The sequence below is a fragment of the Ursus arctos genome, unplaced genomic scaffold, assembly GCF_023065955.2.
Source record: "Ursus arctos isolate Adak ecotype North America unplaced genomic scaffold, UrsArc2.0 scaffold_6, whole genome shotgun sequence".
NCBI classification, from domain to species: Eukaryota; Metazoa; Chordata; class Mammalia; order Carnivora; family Ursidae; genus Ursus; species Ursus arctos.
In genome coordinates, this window is record NW_026623078.1 from 50913346 (window position 1) to 50930151 (window position 16806).

The 16806-nt window shown below is 35.6% G+C and overlaps 2 protein-coding genes across 20 annotated transcripts in view; one reads left to right on the top strand and one right to left on the bottom strand.

Moving 5' to 3' along the window:
- VPS13B (vacuolar protein sorting 13 homolog B) overlaps positions 1 to 16806 on the top strand; it is a 765680-nt gene that overhangs the window by 343469 nt on the left and 405405 nt on the right. The gene's annotated exons all lie outside the window — the stretch shown is intronic.
- On the bottom strand, positions 10346 to 11079 carry LOC113252623 (40S ribosomal protein S29-like). Its single transcript, XM_044382811.1, has 2 exons — positions 11067 to 11079; positions 10346 to 10524 (listed from the first exon to the last, which is right to left on the bottom strand). The coding sequence occupies exons 1-2, from the start codon at positions 11077 to 11079 to the stop codon at positions 10346 to 10348; spliced, it is 192 nt and encodes a 63-aa protein (XP_044238746.1).

Consider the following 16806-nt stretch of genomic DNA (forward strand, 5'->3'; position numbering starts at 1 on the left):
GTGCTGGCAAAATGAAGTCCAACACTATTAAGAGGAATGTACGAAGATCCAGATATGTAACAACTTAAAATTACAATGTCAAGCATTCAATCGAAAACCAATAGAGATGCAAAGAAGTAGGAATCTATGACCAGAAGAAAAATAAGCCAATAGAAATAAACTAAGAAATGGCATAGATGATAGAATTAGCAGGTTGTTAAATACTTGTACATTCAAACAGGTATTATAACTGTTCAGGTATTTAAGGAAAGATATGTACATTTTGGAGGATAATGGAAGGTATAATACAGAACCAAGCCCGACTCTAGAGTTGGAAAAATATATGGGAAGGGAGTAATTGACTGGGTAGAGTTAGCACTCGAGTAGACTTTGTAGAAGAAGAAATCAACCTTGAAGACCTAGCAATAGAAACTTGCCAAAATGACACACAAAGAGAATAAATGGAAAAAAGTGTATGGAACGTTAGTAGACTGGGGGATGATAATTAATTTGGGTAGTCAGAGTAGGTCTCACTGAAAGTTTGAACAGATACTTCTGTTCCCTGAACGGGTACAGGAGGGAGCCATGCAGCTATCTTTAGAAAAATCATATGGGATTATATATGTATATTGGAATAAATTATCTAGCCTAACCCCTTCACTTGTAATTCTGGAGATTGATTCATAAAGAGGTCAAGCAAATTATCCAAGGTTAAAAAGTAGTGAAAAAAATATATAGTGAGGCTTGTTTTTTAAGTTCTAGATAAAGTATTTCACCCATCCCCGCACCCACCTCCCCTCTGGTAACCATCAGTTTGTTCTCTGTAGTTAAGAGTTTGTTTCTTGGGGGTTTTTTTGTTTGTTTTTGTTTGTTTTGCTTTTTGCTCATTTGCTTTGTTTCTTAAATTTCACATATGAGTGAAATCATATGGTACTTGTCTTTCTCTGACTTATTTTGCTTAGCATAATACTCTCTACCTCCATCCATGTTGTTGCAAATGGCAAATCTCATTCTTTTTTATGGCTGAGTAGTATTCCATTGTGTGTGTGTGTGTGTGTGTGTGTTTGTGTGTGTGTTTGTGTGTGTATCCTCTTCATGTATGTATATCATCCTCTTTAGTCAATGGAATAGGTGATGGGGTTAAGGATGGCACTTGTGATGGGCACCAGGTATATGGAAGTGCTGAATCACTATAAATAAAAACTTAAAAAAATCTCTCAATATGAATATTTACATTACTTCTTGATTTATCAAGGAAGAATAATAGGTTAAACTATTTCATCCTTTTTAAAAATATCTTTCTCAATTTGATTATTGTTTAACTCTGTTCTTCAGGTTCTACTTGGTAAATTTTTTTCTCGTGCTGTATGAGGTGCTTTGCTATTTGGCAAATTACGGAGAATAACCCTTGAAAAGTAAATAGCACCCTGATCACCTTAGTTAACACATTTTCTCAATGTTTTAATGCACCTGTAGGAGATTCACACACACACACACACAAATAACGTTCCAGATTACGATAGTCATCCTGTAATTATTAGTTGCCTTCTTTCATTTCTTAATTGCATAACCAGCCATAAAAGTCAGGTCTATGCAAATTCTGTCATCTGCTATTTTCCCTCTAATACCCAATATACAACCAGCCAATTTCAGGGCATTCTTTTGTATCAAGGGATGGTTCTAAATTTTCAGTCCAGTCCCATGAGACTAAAATAGTGAAGAATTTTACATCAGAGCTACCAATAAGGATGTAGTGAGAAACACCTGAACCTCTGTGATTAGCTTGGAAGGTTCTGCCACTCTTTAATTGGGTGTCACTTTAGTGTTGCAGTGAAGTTCCTGGATGGCACTCAGAAATGCAATACTGCTGACATTTTTTTCTTCCCTAATATGTATGTTTAAATATATCCCAGCATTTTAAAAAATAAAAAATTTATGATGTTTCAGATACTTACATTTCTTATCAGGTATATGGAAATTCTATCTTATTTTCTTAAAGAAAATTAAATATGAAAAATCATGAATTTTAAAAACAATTTGTTTATATTACAGATAAAGGTTTCAGATTTTTTGAAGAATCTTTTTGACAGTGAATTTTGGTTATTAGGTAAAATATCTCTAATTACATTTTTTTCTGATCTCATTTCAAAATAATAGTATTTTTAAATTAAGCAGTGGCTCAATAATGTAGTTGTAATGATTAAGATTGAGTTAATTTTGGCTGAAAATATCAGAAATCTCTCAATAACATTGGTTTAAATAAGATTGAGTTTTATCTGTCATGTAAAGCTTAAGGGTAGACACCCCAAGGTCATATGGCTCTCCAAGGTCAGGTACTTTCTTATTCCACTACGAGTGGCCTCTATTACCAGACTTGATGACTGGTCCTCAGTGGATGCTTCGACTGTTCTTCATGTCTGCATTTCAGTGAGCAGAAATGAGTAACAAGAAGAGAACACCTTACCTCTTTGAAAAGTATACAGAAGTTGTACTGTTCACTTTTGCTTATATACTCTTGGCCAGAAACTAGTCATGTTTATTTGATCATTATGTGATCATATCCAGAACTGTATAGGATCTCAGGAATGTAGTCTGTATTTCTTAAGGCCCATATGTGTCACCAAAAGGTTTAGGTTCTAACTGAGAAAAAAAGAGGAGAGTAGATAGTACAGATTATTTAGCTTATTACAGGTTATTTACTCTGCCGTAGTAACTTAAAATGGAATGTCATACTGGAGTTTGGGGAGAAAAGTAGAAAATATTTTCCTTTAAGTGAGAATATCAGAAGACAAAGCTGGTAAACGTGTTGTCATGTTTGAGATATTGCTTAGGTTTTTCACAATGAGAGCTAGAGGCTTAGGAGTCATTGCCATAGGGATCTTACACAGAGCCACAGAGTGCATGATCTCCCAGGGAAACCATATGCAGCAAAATGAGAAGAAAACCCAAAATTAAATTCTGAGCCACTTTTTCTTTAGAGAGTAAGGAGAATGAGCCAATGGAAAGATTGAGAAACATCCTTCTAAGAATTAGGCAACTTAAGTGTATACATACGTGTGTATACATGTGTATGTATGTATGTATCTATCTGTCAATCTATCTGTCTATGTGAGACATAATTGAAAAGCACTTCAAGATGAGGGTGGGTAACTGCCTAGGATGCTGTAGAGTCATCAAGAACAATGAGGCAGAAATTGGCCAGAGGAGCTTTAGTTGTTAGGAAGTGAATGGGAATTGAAACAGCCACTATCCACACCACTCTTTCCAGAAATTTCACTATGCAGACACTTGGGTATGTCTATAGAGAGGTAAAGAGGAGAGAAGGAAGAATTGGAGATACTGGAACGTTGGGCATAATTTATACAGTGAGATCACAAATGAAGCAAAATATAAGCTCTTGTAAACAGATGTAGGACTTAATAGGAGAATTGCCTCTTCCTCTGAGACAGAGGTAAGACAATAAGAGTACGTATATGTCAATTTAGTTAATTTTCTTTCCACACACGAGTTATGTAGGGTAAGTATTATTTTCTTTGCCCCGTTTCAGAGAATGTAACAGATGAGGAAACGTATAAGTTCTTCAAAGTAAGACCCTGTTTTGCATATACAGGAATGTGTTCCTTCTAAGAAAACAAGACTTTGCACTTTACCTTCATTTGTTTTTGTATCCATTTAATATGTTACTCCAAGTTTGAAATTTTGTCAGATGTTTAAAAAAAATCACTTTATCCGTAGGCAGTATAACTTGTAGGATGAAGTTGTGAGATTTCCATTTTTTGCTAGTAATAGTTGCTCCTGAAGGCACTGATGTATTTCGGAGTCTAATTTTAAGAATTCTGCATTATAAGTAAAATGGTTCACACCAATGTAATTATTCAATCTAAAAATGTTTAAATCATCCTTAATTTGATTAAACTAGAATGTTGAGCAGGTATGTTCCTAGTTACAGGGTGGAATTAGTATTAATGTAAAGAAATAAATTTTTTGTGGACTTATGTATGTTAGAAGTTGCTTCCTTTAATCATGTAGTTTAGCATAAAATTCCATTCCTTTGTGATTAATTAGATATCCAATTTCATTGGCAAATGTTAAAGCATTGGAAAATATTGCATAATATGCAATTGATTTTATTCTTTCAGGGATAAAATGTGGTTTAAAGTATATTTTCCCCTTTTGGAATAGAGAAAGATTTAAAATAAAATGAAGTATATCTAATGAAGTACATCAAAAATTAAATAAACTTGGAAATACCATCCAGAAAGTAATCAGAGAACTTAAAGGAAAATATACATTTACTAAATTGCTTTTTCCTGTTTGTACTTTGTAAGAACAATTATTTTTATTTCTAAATCTAGAATTTATGAGAAAAATATTAAGTCTGCCGAACTTAACATAATCTTTACGATTCAAATTATGTTTAAGTTCATATCTAAGCTTATCTTTCTGAAGAATTTCAACAGGTGCCATATGATGATTTGTCATATCAGCCATAGTAGTCTAGATGGTTGTAGCTATAGAGTATTTTTACATTTTGATTTTTTAATATTTCATAAAATATCCGTTCATCATTTGATGATATTCTTTTATAGACGTACCTGGTAATTACACTACTCACTTGGCACTACTACATACCTGAATTTCTTCCGTTGCTAATTTTCATATGAGGACTCCTCAAGGAAATGATCAGTTCATAAAGAAATGTAATTTACGCTTCTTTATTGTGTCTCCTAGTGTCTGGCAGAATGTCTTTTAATTAGTGTTTGCTCATTAATTCCAAGAACATGTTGAGTTTGTTAAGCAAACTAGGTTTATTGATTCTTATTTTTAAATATATTATAATTTGTATAGCGTGCACATAATGTCTTTTCCTCTTGGAACTTTGATTCTTGAAATTTAGATGAGTAATTATTTCATATTTAAGTGGAAAAAATTTTTGTTCTCCTGTTTCCTTGGTTCACTTGTTATTTCTCTAGGACTCTAAAGCAGATTTATTTAGGTACGGTTTCTTTTAATATGTTCAAGTTTTACTCTGATTTTTACTTTGAAAATAGAATATAGACTACTGCATTTTGTCAACGGAGATGGCTTTAGAAGGTAAATTCTTTTAATGCTGAGAAATTAGTTTTAAATTCTACATCCTGTTGGGATTAATTTTGACTACTGTCCCTACTACCTCACTCCTTCCTCTTTTAAATGTCCTAATCCAAGCCCAGATCAAAACAAAGGAAAAGAACCCCACAAAACCAGTTTTTAGATTCCTCGAACACATCTGAGGCAGGCTCATATTTTGTTAAAAGCATTACTAAACAGAGAATGAATTAAAACAAGTACAGAGGACACAAACTATTTGAAAATAGTTAATCTTTGGTGGCCTTCTACCTTTTTTCTTAGTGCATTCCTATCAGTAAAAATCCTTGAGCAATCTGTAGTACACCATTTATTGATTTATGCATTAAATATATGTATCACTATAGTAATATACTATATAGCATGCAAGATAATCTTAATTTTATTAACATTTAAATGTTTTTATTCTGATAGTTTTAATACATCAATAATATTTCAGTGAGACTAATATTGTGCTTCATTTTTAAAAATTTTAATACGTGTTATAGAAAATTAAAGGTTTAGTTCTTTTTTTAAGTGTTTTTAAAATTTTTTTTATTTTTAAAGATTTTATTTATTTGAGAATGAGAGAGCATGAGAGAGGGAGCATAAGCAGGGGTAGCTGCAGAGGGAGAGGGAGAAGTAGGCTCCCTGCTGAGCAGTAACCTGGAGATCATGACCCTAGCCCAAGGCAGACACTTAACCAACTGAGCCACCCAGACACCCCAAGGTTTAGTTTTTTTTTTTTTTTTTTTAAAGATTTTATTTATTTATCCAACAGAGAGAGAGAGACAGCCAGCGAGAGAGGGAACACAAGCAGGGGGAGTGGGAGAGGAAGAAGCAGGCTCATAGCAGAGGAGCCTGATGTGGGGCTCGATCCCATAACGCCGGGATCACGCCCTGAGCCTAAGGCAGACGCTTAACGACTGCGCCACCCGGGCGCCCCAAGGTTTAGTTCTTAATTTAGTTTATTTTAATAGTTGATTTTAGTAGCTGACATTGAAAAGTCACCTCACTGAAATACATTATATCTAAGAGGGAAATGGACATCATTGATGTAGTAAAGACTTATTTTTCAGTCCTATCCATTTTATCAAAGGTCTTTGTTGACATCAGGCTAGTAAATTTCCATCTTCCTTATATCAATAAGATAATCTTCCAGATTAATGGAAAGATGTTGTCTTTTCCTTTTAAATAAATTAGTGATATCTTTAATCCATATGTTTGGATACATGTGTTTTGTGGGAATCTTTAAAAAATGTATATCCAAATTATGAGGATTAATTTAGTTAAAGGTAGAGAATAAAATTTATAACTCTAATTAACTGTGTGCATATAAATTATAATAGCCCACCATTAAGTGAAAACAAATGAAAGAGTGAGGGGCTCCTGCCATTTTCTTCTTGTTATTGAATGTCTACTCTTGTTTCAGTATACTTATCATTGTGTTATCTGTAGACTTATGACATGGGGAAGGACCTCAATGTAATTATACTTTACTAAATATTAACAAAGCCTGTCTTTCTCATTTTTAGATAAAAGTAAATATGAGGAGATATTCTCATATTTGTCCCCAAGAGCTCAGTGGATGGTCTTACAATTTTGTACCCTACATTACTGGAGTTTACTGCTGTCTTAGGGTGTTACTATATAGAAGTTTAGGGTTATCTGAAGGAAGTCCCTCCTATAAGGTACAGATGGGAGAGTGCCAAGGGTTGAACTGAGAAAAGAATTGGCTAATGTAGTTGAAATCTTTTGGAGGTGGAGAAGAAATTAGAGGAGTAAAATATAGCATCTCCAAATATGCAAGTTCAGGCAGAGTGTCATAGGGATAATAGCCAGTGAATATGATAATGGAAGGACTGAGAGCCAAGGGACGCAGAGTCTGAATAGCTCTTGAGGAGCTAAGCCTGGGAAATGGGAAAGTAAACCCCATGATATGCTTGAGCATTTTGGAGCTTATGCAGGCTGTGTAATGATATTGTGAGGGCTGGGCAGGTACACCTATGGGGAAGAGAAGGAAAAATAAAATAAGAACAAAGAGGGAGGCAAACCATAAGAGACTCTTTTAACTCTAGGGAACAAACTGAGGGTTGCTGGAAGGGGTAATTGGGTGATGGGCATTAAAGAGGGCACTTGATGTAATGAGCAGTGGGTGTTATATGCAATTGATGAATCACTGAATTCTACCCCTGAAACTAATAATACACTATATGTTAACTAAATCGAATTTAAATAAAAAATAAAAATAACAAAAAATTGCCTGTTTGTCCTCCTAGTTGATAAGTGACTCCTTTATTAGGGAAGACACGTTTCTAAAGTACTATTTTTTGATACATTTCTAAATTACAAAGGGCCCTCCGATTGTAAAAGACAGAAACTTTTAAAATTATTTTAAATTTGAAAAAACAGGGATATTTTCTTGATTTGCATAACCAAAATGGTAAGAAAAGCAAAGACACATCTTTTCCTTGGAATGACTTAGAAACAGAGACTCCATACCATTAGGACTCTGTTTTTCTTTTCCTGCTGGCTTAACTTTCTTTTATTGAACATAGGTTTCTTGACTTAGCAGTAAACATGGCTGTGGTTCCTCTGGACTCACATACTTAATTCTCTGTGATCAAAGAGAAAGATCTGGTCTAGTATCTGTTGAAAACATACCTAAGAAGGATTTTCTTTGGCCTCTCTTGGATCATGTGCATACATCTTAGACAATCATTGTGATTAGGAAGGTTAGGTAGTATGATTGGCCCCAGTGGCAGCTCTGAGTTTAGGGTCCTGAGATGTGATACCAGAAAATGGACAGCTAGCAGAAACATGGCTCCTGGGAATAATTTGTGAGTCAGCCATTCCGGTTTGTGTCTACTAATTTTTCGTTTTACAGTTAGTCACAACAGATTTAAAACACAAAATGTTAATCATATAACACTAAAACACTTTCACAGGTTTCTGTTTTAATAAGAATAAGGTAGATGGCTTATGAATGTATTGCACACAAGAATTAGGAGCCCAGGAGGAAAAGAATTTAGACTAGAAAGATACGGGATGCGTAAAACAGATCGCAGCCTACAATGGGTTTTTGTGTGTTTCTTAATCTACAGCTTATTCATTTGGGAGAAAGGAATTAAGGAGTGTTTTCATTGTTCTGCTTTGCAGTTTTTTAATTTTGAAACTTTGTTTCATTATAAGGAATTTTTTCTAGTGATTCATTAATTTGAATTATAAGATTTAAAAAATATGTCAGTTAATTTTAAAAGTTCTTTGAGAAAACATTGTGATGTTAATAAGTACATTGAAAGGTTTTTGAATATAGAGTTCTTTGGAAATAAGTTATTTTAGTTTTTACATGAGTTGGCAAGAATTCAGCAAAAATTCAACCAAATTGTTTTGTATGCAGTCTTCCTCCTCCCCCCTTTTTAGCAGTCAGAACAAGATTATGGTTTCCAGATGAAATTCTGAATGTCACATAGTGATGACATATATTTTCCTGGTTGGCTCAGCATGAGATGCAATTTTGCATGCCATGTCACGCTGACTTGCAGAATCCAAAAAGCCATTATTTCCCCAGGGGCCTTCAAGAGTGATAGTATCAAATGTAGTTTGTATTTTGATGAAAAGTCTCAGGCATTATTGCAGTTTCTATGGCAAGTTGCTTAAAGCTTTATATATTATCTAAACCCTAGAAATTTAAAAATAGTGTTACTATATAAAAGTCACTTTTTCTTCAAGTTACTTAAATTTATGTTGCCAAATTAAGTTGCCAAAAATAATGATCATTGTAAGATACAGATCAAGTTACGAGGGTATGGTGGAAAAACCAGTAGACTAGGGACCGAAAAATCTAGCTTTTGATCCTGTCCCCACTCCAATGTCAAGCTAACCTCATACACCTGCATTTTCTTTGTTTATAATGTGATAATAAGTATACCAACAATAGCTCATAGATTTAAGTATTGTAAGAATTAAATAAAGTAAGATTTGTGGAAGTTCTATAAAATGATAAAACACATTCAGATAGAAAGTAAATATCACATTTTTTATGTTTGCATTTTAAAAGGAACGGTATATGTTCTAAGCAAGGTGAAGCTTATTGTTTTATCTATTAGCTGCTGACATTGCAGTGTAATTTTAGTTTTTCTTTTCTCCGTTTGATATTAATCATCTTAAAGTTGCCTTAAAACCCAGTATTTCCTTTCATTCTTACATAACAACACTTATTTCACACTGATGATTTATTTTACATTTGTCTTAAGTGAGTTGCTATGTTATACCAGTTTTCTTTCTTTCTTTTCTTCTCTCTCTCTTTTTTAAAATGTCTCATAACCAGTTGTCTACATCTCTGTTTAAATATCTTACAGGCCATTCAAGGGGCACCTGTGGTTAAGGGTCCAACTCTTGGTTCCAGCTTAGGTCATGATGTCCTGGAATGGAGCTGCATTGGGCTCTGAATTCAGCCAAGGGTCTGCTTGAGATTCTTTCTCTGTCTCTCCCTATCCCTCTACCCCTCCCCCTTCTCTCTCTCTCTTCCTCTCTCCCTCTCAAATAAGTAAATCAATCTTTAAAGAAATAAATTTAGGTATCTTACAGGCCACTCAAGCCTAATGTCAAATCTGTACCAACCGTATGTCAAATCTGTACCAACCGTGTACCTTTCCCCCCCACTACCACTGACCATGTTACTCAAGGATGAAACCTTGAATTCATAGTGGCTTTTTTTCCTGTCCATTCTGTTTATATGCTGCATTCCCAATCAGAGCCGCATAATTTCTTCTACAGAATAAAGATCTGCTAAATAGTCTCACTCATGTCATTTCCAAATTATCTCATCATCTGTTCTCACTCTAACCCCATTGTTCAGGTGACAGCAAGAATCATCTTATTAAGAATGTAAATTGGATCATTTTATTCTCTGCCTAAAATGCTTCAGCAATTTCTTCCTGCATTTAAGGTAAAATCCAAACTTATTCCCATGGCCTACAAAGTTTGACCTGATTTAGCTTCTGTTGGGTTCTTCCATTCATCGTTTGTCATTTTTCCTTACATTGATCCTCTTTGATTTCTTCAGACACTTTATGCTTTTTCTTGCCTGGGATCTTTTCGTGTGCTGTTTCCATGGTTTCCATTTTTTTTTTTCACATTCAAACACTCATAATTGAAGTATTTTATTTTATATACAATGAGTTAGCATTAAGGTTAGGTATTTTGCATATCGGCAGTTAAGCTTGGTCTCTTGGATGAACCGTTCAAGGAGATTCACTTAATCCAATTTAATGAAGCCTGTATCCGCCACATACTGACGGAAACACTGGCAGCTCATATGGAGGCCGTATTTCCGCATCAGACCACACCGGTTTGAGCAGACGCGGCAAGAACGAGAACCCTGGCCACAGTTCTTCGGGTGGCCACAGTAGAGCTGCTGGTGACCCCTCTTGCCGTCTCAGGTGCAATGAAGAGAAAGGCCGTTGTTGTTCTCATGGCTATGTACTTTTCATGCTCCAAGTCTTAGTTTAAACGTTACCCTTTTAGTAAAGAAACCTCCTTCCCTGTTTAGTCTTTCTCAGATAGGTCTGTGGCACTCCCCCACGATTCCCTACCTTAGCACCTGTTTTCTGCCCTCTTTAACACCCATTATAGTTTTTCATTCTTTTTTTTTCTTTGTCTAGAATGTATATCAAGGACCATATCTGACTTTCTTACTTTTTAAAAATTGAGGTACAATTGACATATGTTACACTAATTTCAAGGTGTACAGCTTAACAATTCAATATATCTATATGTTGTGAAATAATCACAATTGGGCTAGTTAATATCCATCACTATACATAGTTACCATAAACTTTTTCTTGATGAGAACTTTTCCAATTTACTTTCTGAGAGACTATCAAATATGCAGTATGGTATTATTAACTATGGCACCATGCTGTACATTACATCCCCAGGCCTTATTTATTTTATACTGGAAGTTTATACCTTTTTACCCCCGTCACTCATTTCACCGAACCCTTCCCTCTGGCTACTACCAGCCTGTTCTGTGTATTTATGAGCTTGGTTTTTGTTTTGTTTTATTTTGTTTCGTTTTTAGATTCCATATAGAAGTGAGATCATATGGCATTTGTCTTTGTCTGACTAATTTCACTTAGCATACTGCCCTTGAGGTCCATCCCTGTTATCACAAATGGCAAGCTTTTCTTCTTTTTTATGGCTGAATAATATTCCATTATAGGTGTGTGTATATCATATACATATGTGTGTGTATGTGTATATATATATATATCATATACGTATATATACACACACATATGCGTACATATTGACATATTTGTGTGTGTGTGTGTGTGTATTAACCTCATTTTCTTTTTTCATTCATCCAAAAGCAGACACTTAGGTTGTTTCCATATTTAGGCTAGTATAAATAGTACTGTAGTGAACATAGAGGTGCATATATCTTTTCCAGTTAGTATTTTCATTTTCTTTAGATAAATACCCCAAAGTGAAATTGCTAGATCATATGGTAGTTCTGTTTTTAATTTTTAAAGGAAACTGTATGCACTTTTCTTTCATAATGGCTGCACCAATTTACATTCCCAACAACAGTGCACAGGGATTTCCTTTTCTCCACATCCTTGCCAGCACTTGTTATCTCTTGTCTTTTTGATAATAGCCAGTCTCTCAGGTGTAAGATAATATATTATTTTGGTTGTGATTTGCATTTCCCTGATGATTAATGATTTTGAGCATCTTTTATGTACCTGTGGGCCATCTGTATGTCTTTGGGAAATGTCTTATTTAGATCTTCTGTCCATTTTTTAATCAGATTGCTTTTTGCTATTGAGTTTTATGAGTTCTTTACATATTTTGGATATTAACCCCTTATCAGATACATGACTTACAAATATTTTCTCATATTCAGTAGTTTGCCTTTTCATTTTGTTGCTGGTTTCCTTTGCTGTGCAGAAGCATTTTAATTTGATATAGTCCCAGTAGTTTATTTTTGGTTCTATTTCCTTTGCTTTTGGTGTCAGCTTCAAAAAAATCATAGCCAAGATCAGTGTCCCAGAGCTTACTGCATGTGTTTTACGGTTCAGGTCTTAGTTTTAAGTCTTTAATCCATTTGAGTTAGTTTTTGTGTTTGGTGTCCAGTTTCATTCTTCTGCATATGGTTGTCCAGTTTTCCCAACAACGTTCATTGAAGAAACTGTTTTCCCCCCAAGATTTGTTTACTTCTTTTTTCCCGGAATCTAACATCTATTTCTGGCACTGAGCAAATATTTAATAAATAATTATTGCACAAATCCATAAAACCTTTTTCTCTCTTTTTATTTTTATTTAGGGACTTAAATATCACATCCCTTAAACTTTTTTGCCCCCAGTTCTTTAATTTATATTGATGTCCAGTAACTTTTCATGTCTGTTCCCACATTTCCCAGGGGTACTTATCAATTATTTAGGAGAAATAGCAGGGTATAGTACATTTTAAGTTGGTGCACAAAATCTTTCAGAATATTCCCACTATATCACAAATTCAGGTATGTTTAAAAATGTTAAATACTGACAAGAGTAGTCAAGGTATAACCCAGGATATTGACGTTAGATTTCATCTTTAGTTGGGTAATCAGTAAATATTAATTTTGGGTTCCTACAGTGTTCTTAATTGTGTGTTAAGTACTTTGGGAAATTGAAAGTTGTAGATGACGTGGCTCTTGTTCTCATGGACCTCAGATTCTAAGAGGAAAGAAAAAAGTCTTGTACAATATGGTAGACTTCACAAAGCTGAGGAAAAATTAGGTAAAGGAGCCATTATTACAGACTTTAGGAATTGGAAAAGTTTTCATTGGAGAGGTACAACCTGAGGTAGGTCTTGAATAGATAGGGTTTGTGATAATCAGGAGGGGGCGGTTAACTTGGATGGGAACAACAGGGGGGATTGGAGTGGAGATTCTTCAGCAGAAGTAGTGGAAATTAAAATTGAACAGATTCAGAGAGGCAAGACCAGCTTATCCAGGACTTTGAAAACCAGATGCGGAACTTGGGGTTTCTATCTAAGATAGTGCTATTTATTCTTGAATAGTATCCTATGGTTGAGAGTAGTCTAAGATGGAACGGAAGGAGGAAGACCCTTTCCAGGAATGTGATGTACACTTCTTTATAAAGATGAAGTTTTTCAGCAGGTTGGTAGCCATGAAAGTGGCAAAAAAAAAGAGTACAGATTTAGGTTATTTATGTACCTGAAAATTGACCTCTTTTTTTTTTCTTTTGCAAGAAGTATATTTGTGTTTCTTTCTAGTGACACCAAAATCATTATTTGGATTATGAATGAGTAATAGCTTCTTTTCCATGGCTATACATATGTGATTTAGAACAGAGTGAAAGGTCATTATAAGAAAATAATTCTAAAATTATTGCAGTTCCTACACGATAATAAAATTTTCTAAAATAGCTCTATGCTACCTATCATTTTAGTAAGTTTGTTATCCATTCATTTCCCATTTTCAAAGGTAAGCTCCTCAAAAGCACAACTTCAGGGGTGCCTGAGTGGCACAGCGGTTAAGCGTCTGCCTTAGGCTCAGGGCGTGATCCCAGCGTTATGGGATCGAGCCCCACATCAGGCTCCTCCGCTATGAGCCTGCTTCTTCCTCTCCCACTCCCCCTGCTTGTGTTCCCTCTCTCGCTAGCTGTCTCTATCTCTGTCAAATAAATAAATAAAATCTTAAAAAAAAAAAAAAAAAGCACAACTTCAGTCTTCTGCATCTTTGTTCCCCTTAAGTCCTCGTATAAGTAAGGGACTAGTTGTGCTTACTGAACTGAACTCTTACTTTTCCATAGCTCGTAAGTTTTGGAAGAGGCCATCATTTTCCTTTATCTCATTTTCAAGTGTTTTCCAAGCCACACCAACGGAATGGAAGAATAGCTCTATAATAAGATTCACAGACTGGTATCAGTCTGCTTTTATTCTTGCTGTGCTGAAATTCCCTCAACCCTTCTGAAATTTCCTATGGACTTGAGGAAATGGGGGATTGAGAGAAAGGTAGTGGGGACATGGTTCCTCTTCTACTGTGTTCTTTAACCCAGTATTTTTACCAGTATTCTTATGTTCAAGGAAGAGCAAGGAGGACAACCGGGCTAGAGCAGAGAGCACTGGGAAGTGGAATGGAAGAAGTTAAAAAAACAATGGGGAAGAAAAATCCTGTAGGGACTTATAAGTCATTGTAAGGATTTGGACTAGTAAAAGTGAGTAATACAGGATGCCATAGAAGGGTTTTGATTAGAGAAGTGATATGACTCTTTTTGGCAATTTTAATGGTAACACTTTGGGTGCTGCGTTGAGAATAGACTGTAGAGTGGAAAGTATAGAAACGGGTAGACCTGTTGACCTGTGGCTTGTTGGCATAGTGTATGCCTGTAATCATGGTGACTTGGGTGAGGATAGTATCACTAAAGGAGGTAAGGTCAAATGCATGATATATTTTGTGATGGAGCCAGTAAAATTATGCCAATTGTGTGGATGTATAGTGTGTGTGTAGGGGGAAGGTCAGTCATTTTCACCTAAGCAACTGAAAGGGTGGATTTGCTATTTTCTGAGACTTGAAGGAATATAAAAGCAAAAGTGTGGGGACAGAGGGAGATTCCAGAGTTTTGCTTTGGCCATGTTAAATTTGAAATTCCTGTTAAACATCTGAATGGAGACGTTGAGTGGACAATAGGATGAGCAGTCTGGAGTTCAGAGGCTAGGTCAAGACTGTTTTCTGGGAATTGTCTCCTTATGGAGGATACTTAAAGCCATGACATTGAGTGAGATCATCTAACAAGAGAGTGTTTGTAGAGAAGAGTAATGATCCAAAGGTTGAATCTTGGGACACCGCAACATTTAGAGGTCTGGAAAATGAAGAGCTAGCAAGAAAACCAAGAAAGCTACTGGTGAGGTAGAAAGGAACACAGAGACAGTGGTGTCCAGGAGGAATCAAGAAAGTGTGTCAAGAAGGTGGCAATGATCAAATGTTTCAATTTCCTCTAATAGGACCTATTAGTCAGTGTTTTCCACTGGCTCTAAAAAACAACCACAAAAATCTCAGTGTCTTGACACAATAGACTTGATTTCTTGTTCAAGGAAAGTACACTGTTGTGTTCACAGTGTCTTAGCTCTTTTCCAAGCAGTGAGTCGGGCATCTGCCATTTAGTCACACTGCTGATTCATTGGATGGTCTGCACTCAGCCAGCAGATAAGAGAAAGAAGTGAGAAAAGCACACTTGCTCTTGATTGCCTATAGAGCTTAGAGAGGTACCATCTAACTTTAGGTCGTACGTTATTGGTCAGAATCATTCACCTGGGCTTGCCTAGTTGCAGACTAAGTAATACAGGGGAATAGGTAGACTGATTAATAGGAACTCTTGTCTCTGACACAAGGAGTGACAGTGAATCCAGAGCTAAAATCTTCAAAGAACAAAGGGGCGAGGATGCTAACCTCAGGATCATATAGATTTTTTCAGTTAGGAGTAATGGGTGTAGGGTGATGACATGAAAATCCAAAGCGAGGCTGTTTTTTAGAGAGGAGGTACAAAAGTAGACTGGAAGTGGCAGTGAAGATCAGGGAAGCCACTGAACCCACTCCCAGGCCCAATTCTATGCAGGGTATGGCGAGAAAGCATCAGCTAGTTAAGAGGACTTCACAGAAAGCAGTGTCCTTAGGTTTGTGTGAAAAGAAGATGGAAAGTAAGTTCAGAGAAAAGATTTAGGAAGATATGGGAGATTTTACTAATGATACCTTATGAGTTCTAGAGGGCAGAATAGAAGAGATTTCAGTGTTGTAGAGTGAGAGATGGCACCAGGTGGGGTTACACAGAGGTCTTTGGTGATGAGGGTTGCAGTCATAAAGGTTATTCTTAGAGTTTTGGCTTCTCCTGTTGGCCGGTGTAAATGGAGATAAAGGGTATGAAAGAATTAACCTTGGGATTATAAGGCAGAGTTAGTTGACAAGTGTTGGGGGCTGGAGGGGTGTAGTCTTCTCAAGATCACTCAGGTTGGTTGGTTATTGGTTATTCCAGTTATGTAATACGTGTTATGTATCAGGCACAGTTCTCAGTTCTGTAATCAAGTGTGCAAAATACAAGTTTATTTTTGTAGCAGAGATACAGAACTTACCTGTGGTCCTCAGTTATACTGGGCTGAAGAAGTAAGTAATCCAAAGTCAATCCAGGGTCACCCAGAGTTGTGTCAGGGTTTTATGGGGATCATATTGAGGAAAGAATTTGACTCTCGTCTGGGTTCTGTGGCATCAGCTTTTCTCTCAGGCAATGAAGGTGGAATGCTTGGAGGGATCTTTAGAAGTAGGAACTTCAGTTAATCAATCTTTGTCTTTCTCCTTGACTATTTAAAACAAAGTTTGAAGAAATGAAACTTAAATGATACTTTCAACACATACTTAAAATTATATACTTAGTGGATACTTAAAAATGATTGCAATTATATATGCCAATTTAAATCATTAGATGAAAGAATAATGAAATTTTTAGGCCAGGAGTTCTCCTTTGGAGTGTGGGACCCTCAAATTAGTCAAAGATCGGAACTTATTTTTCCTGCGAACCACTTAAAAGCAAAAGGATCAAATGCAGATCAAATAAACACATTTTGTGAATTTATTTAAGTTAATATCCAGGCAAGGTTCTCAGGTGATAATACATCAATTTATAACTTCTGTGTCAGCAATCAAATAAAATGAGCAA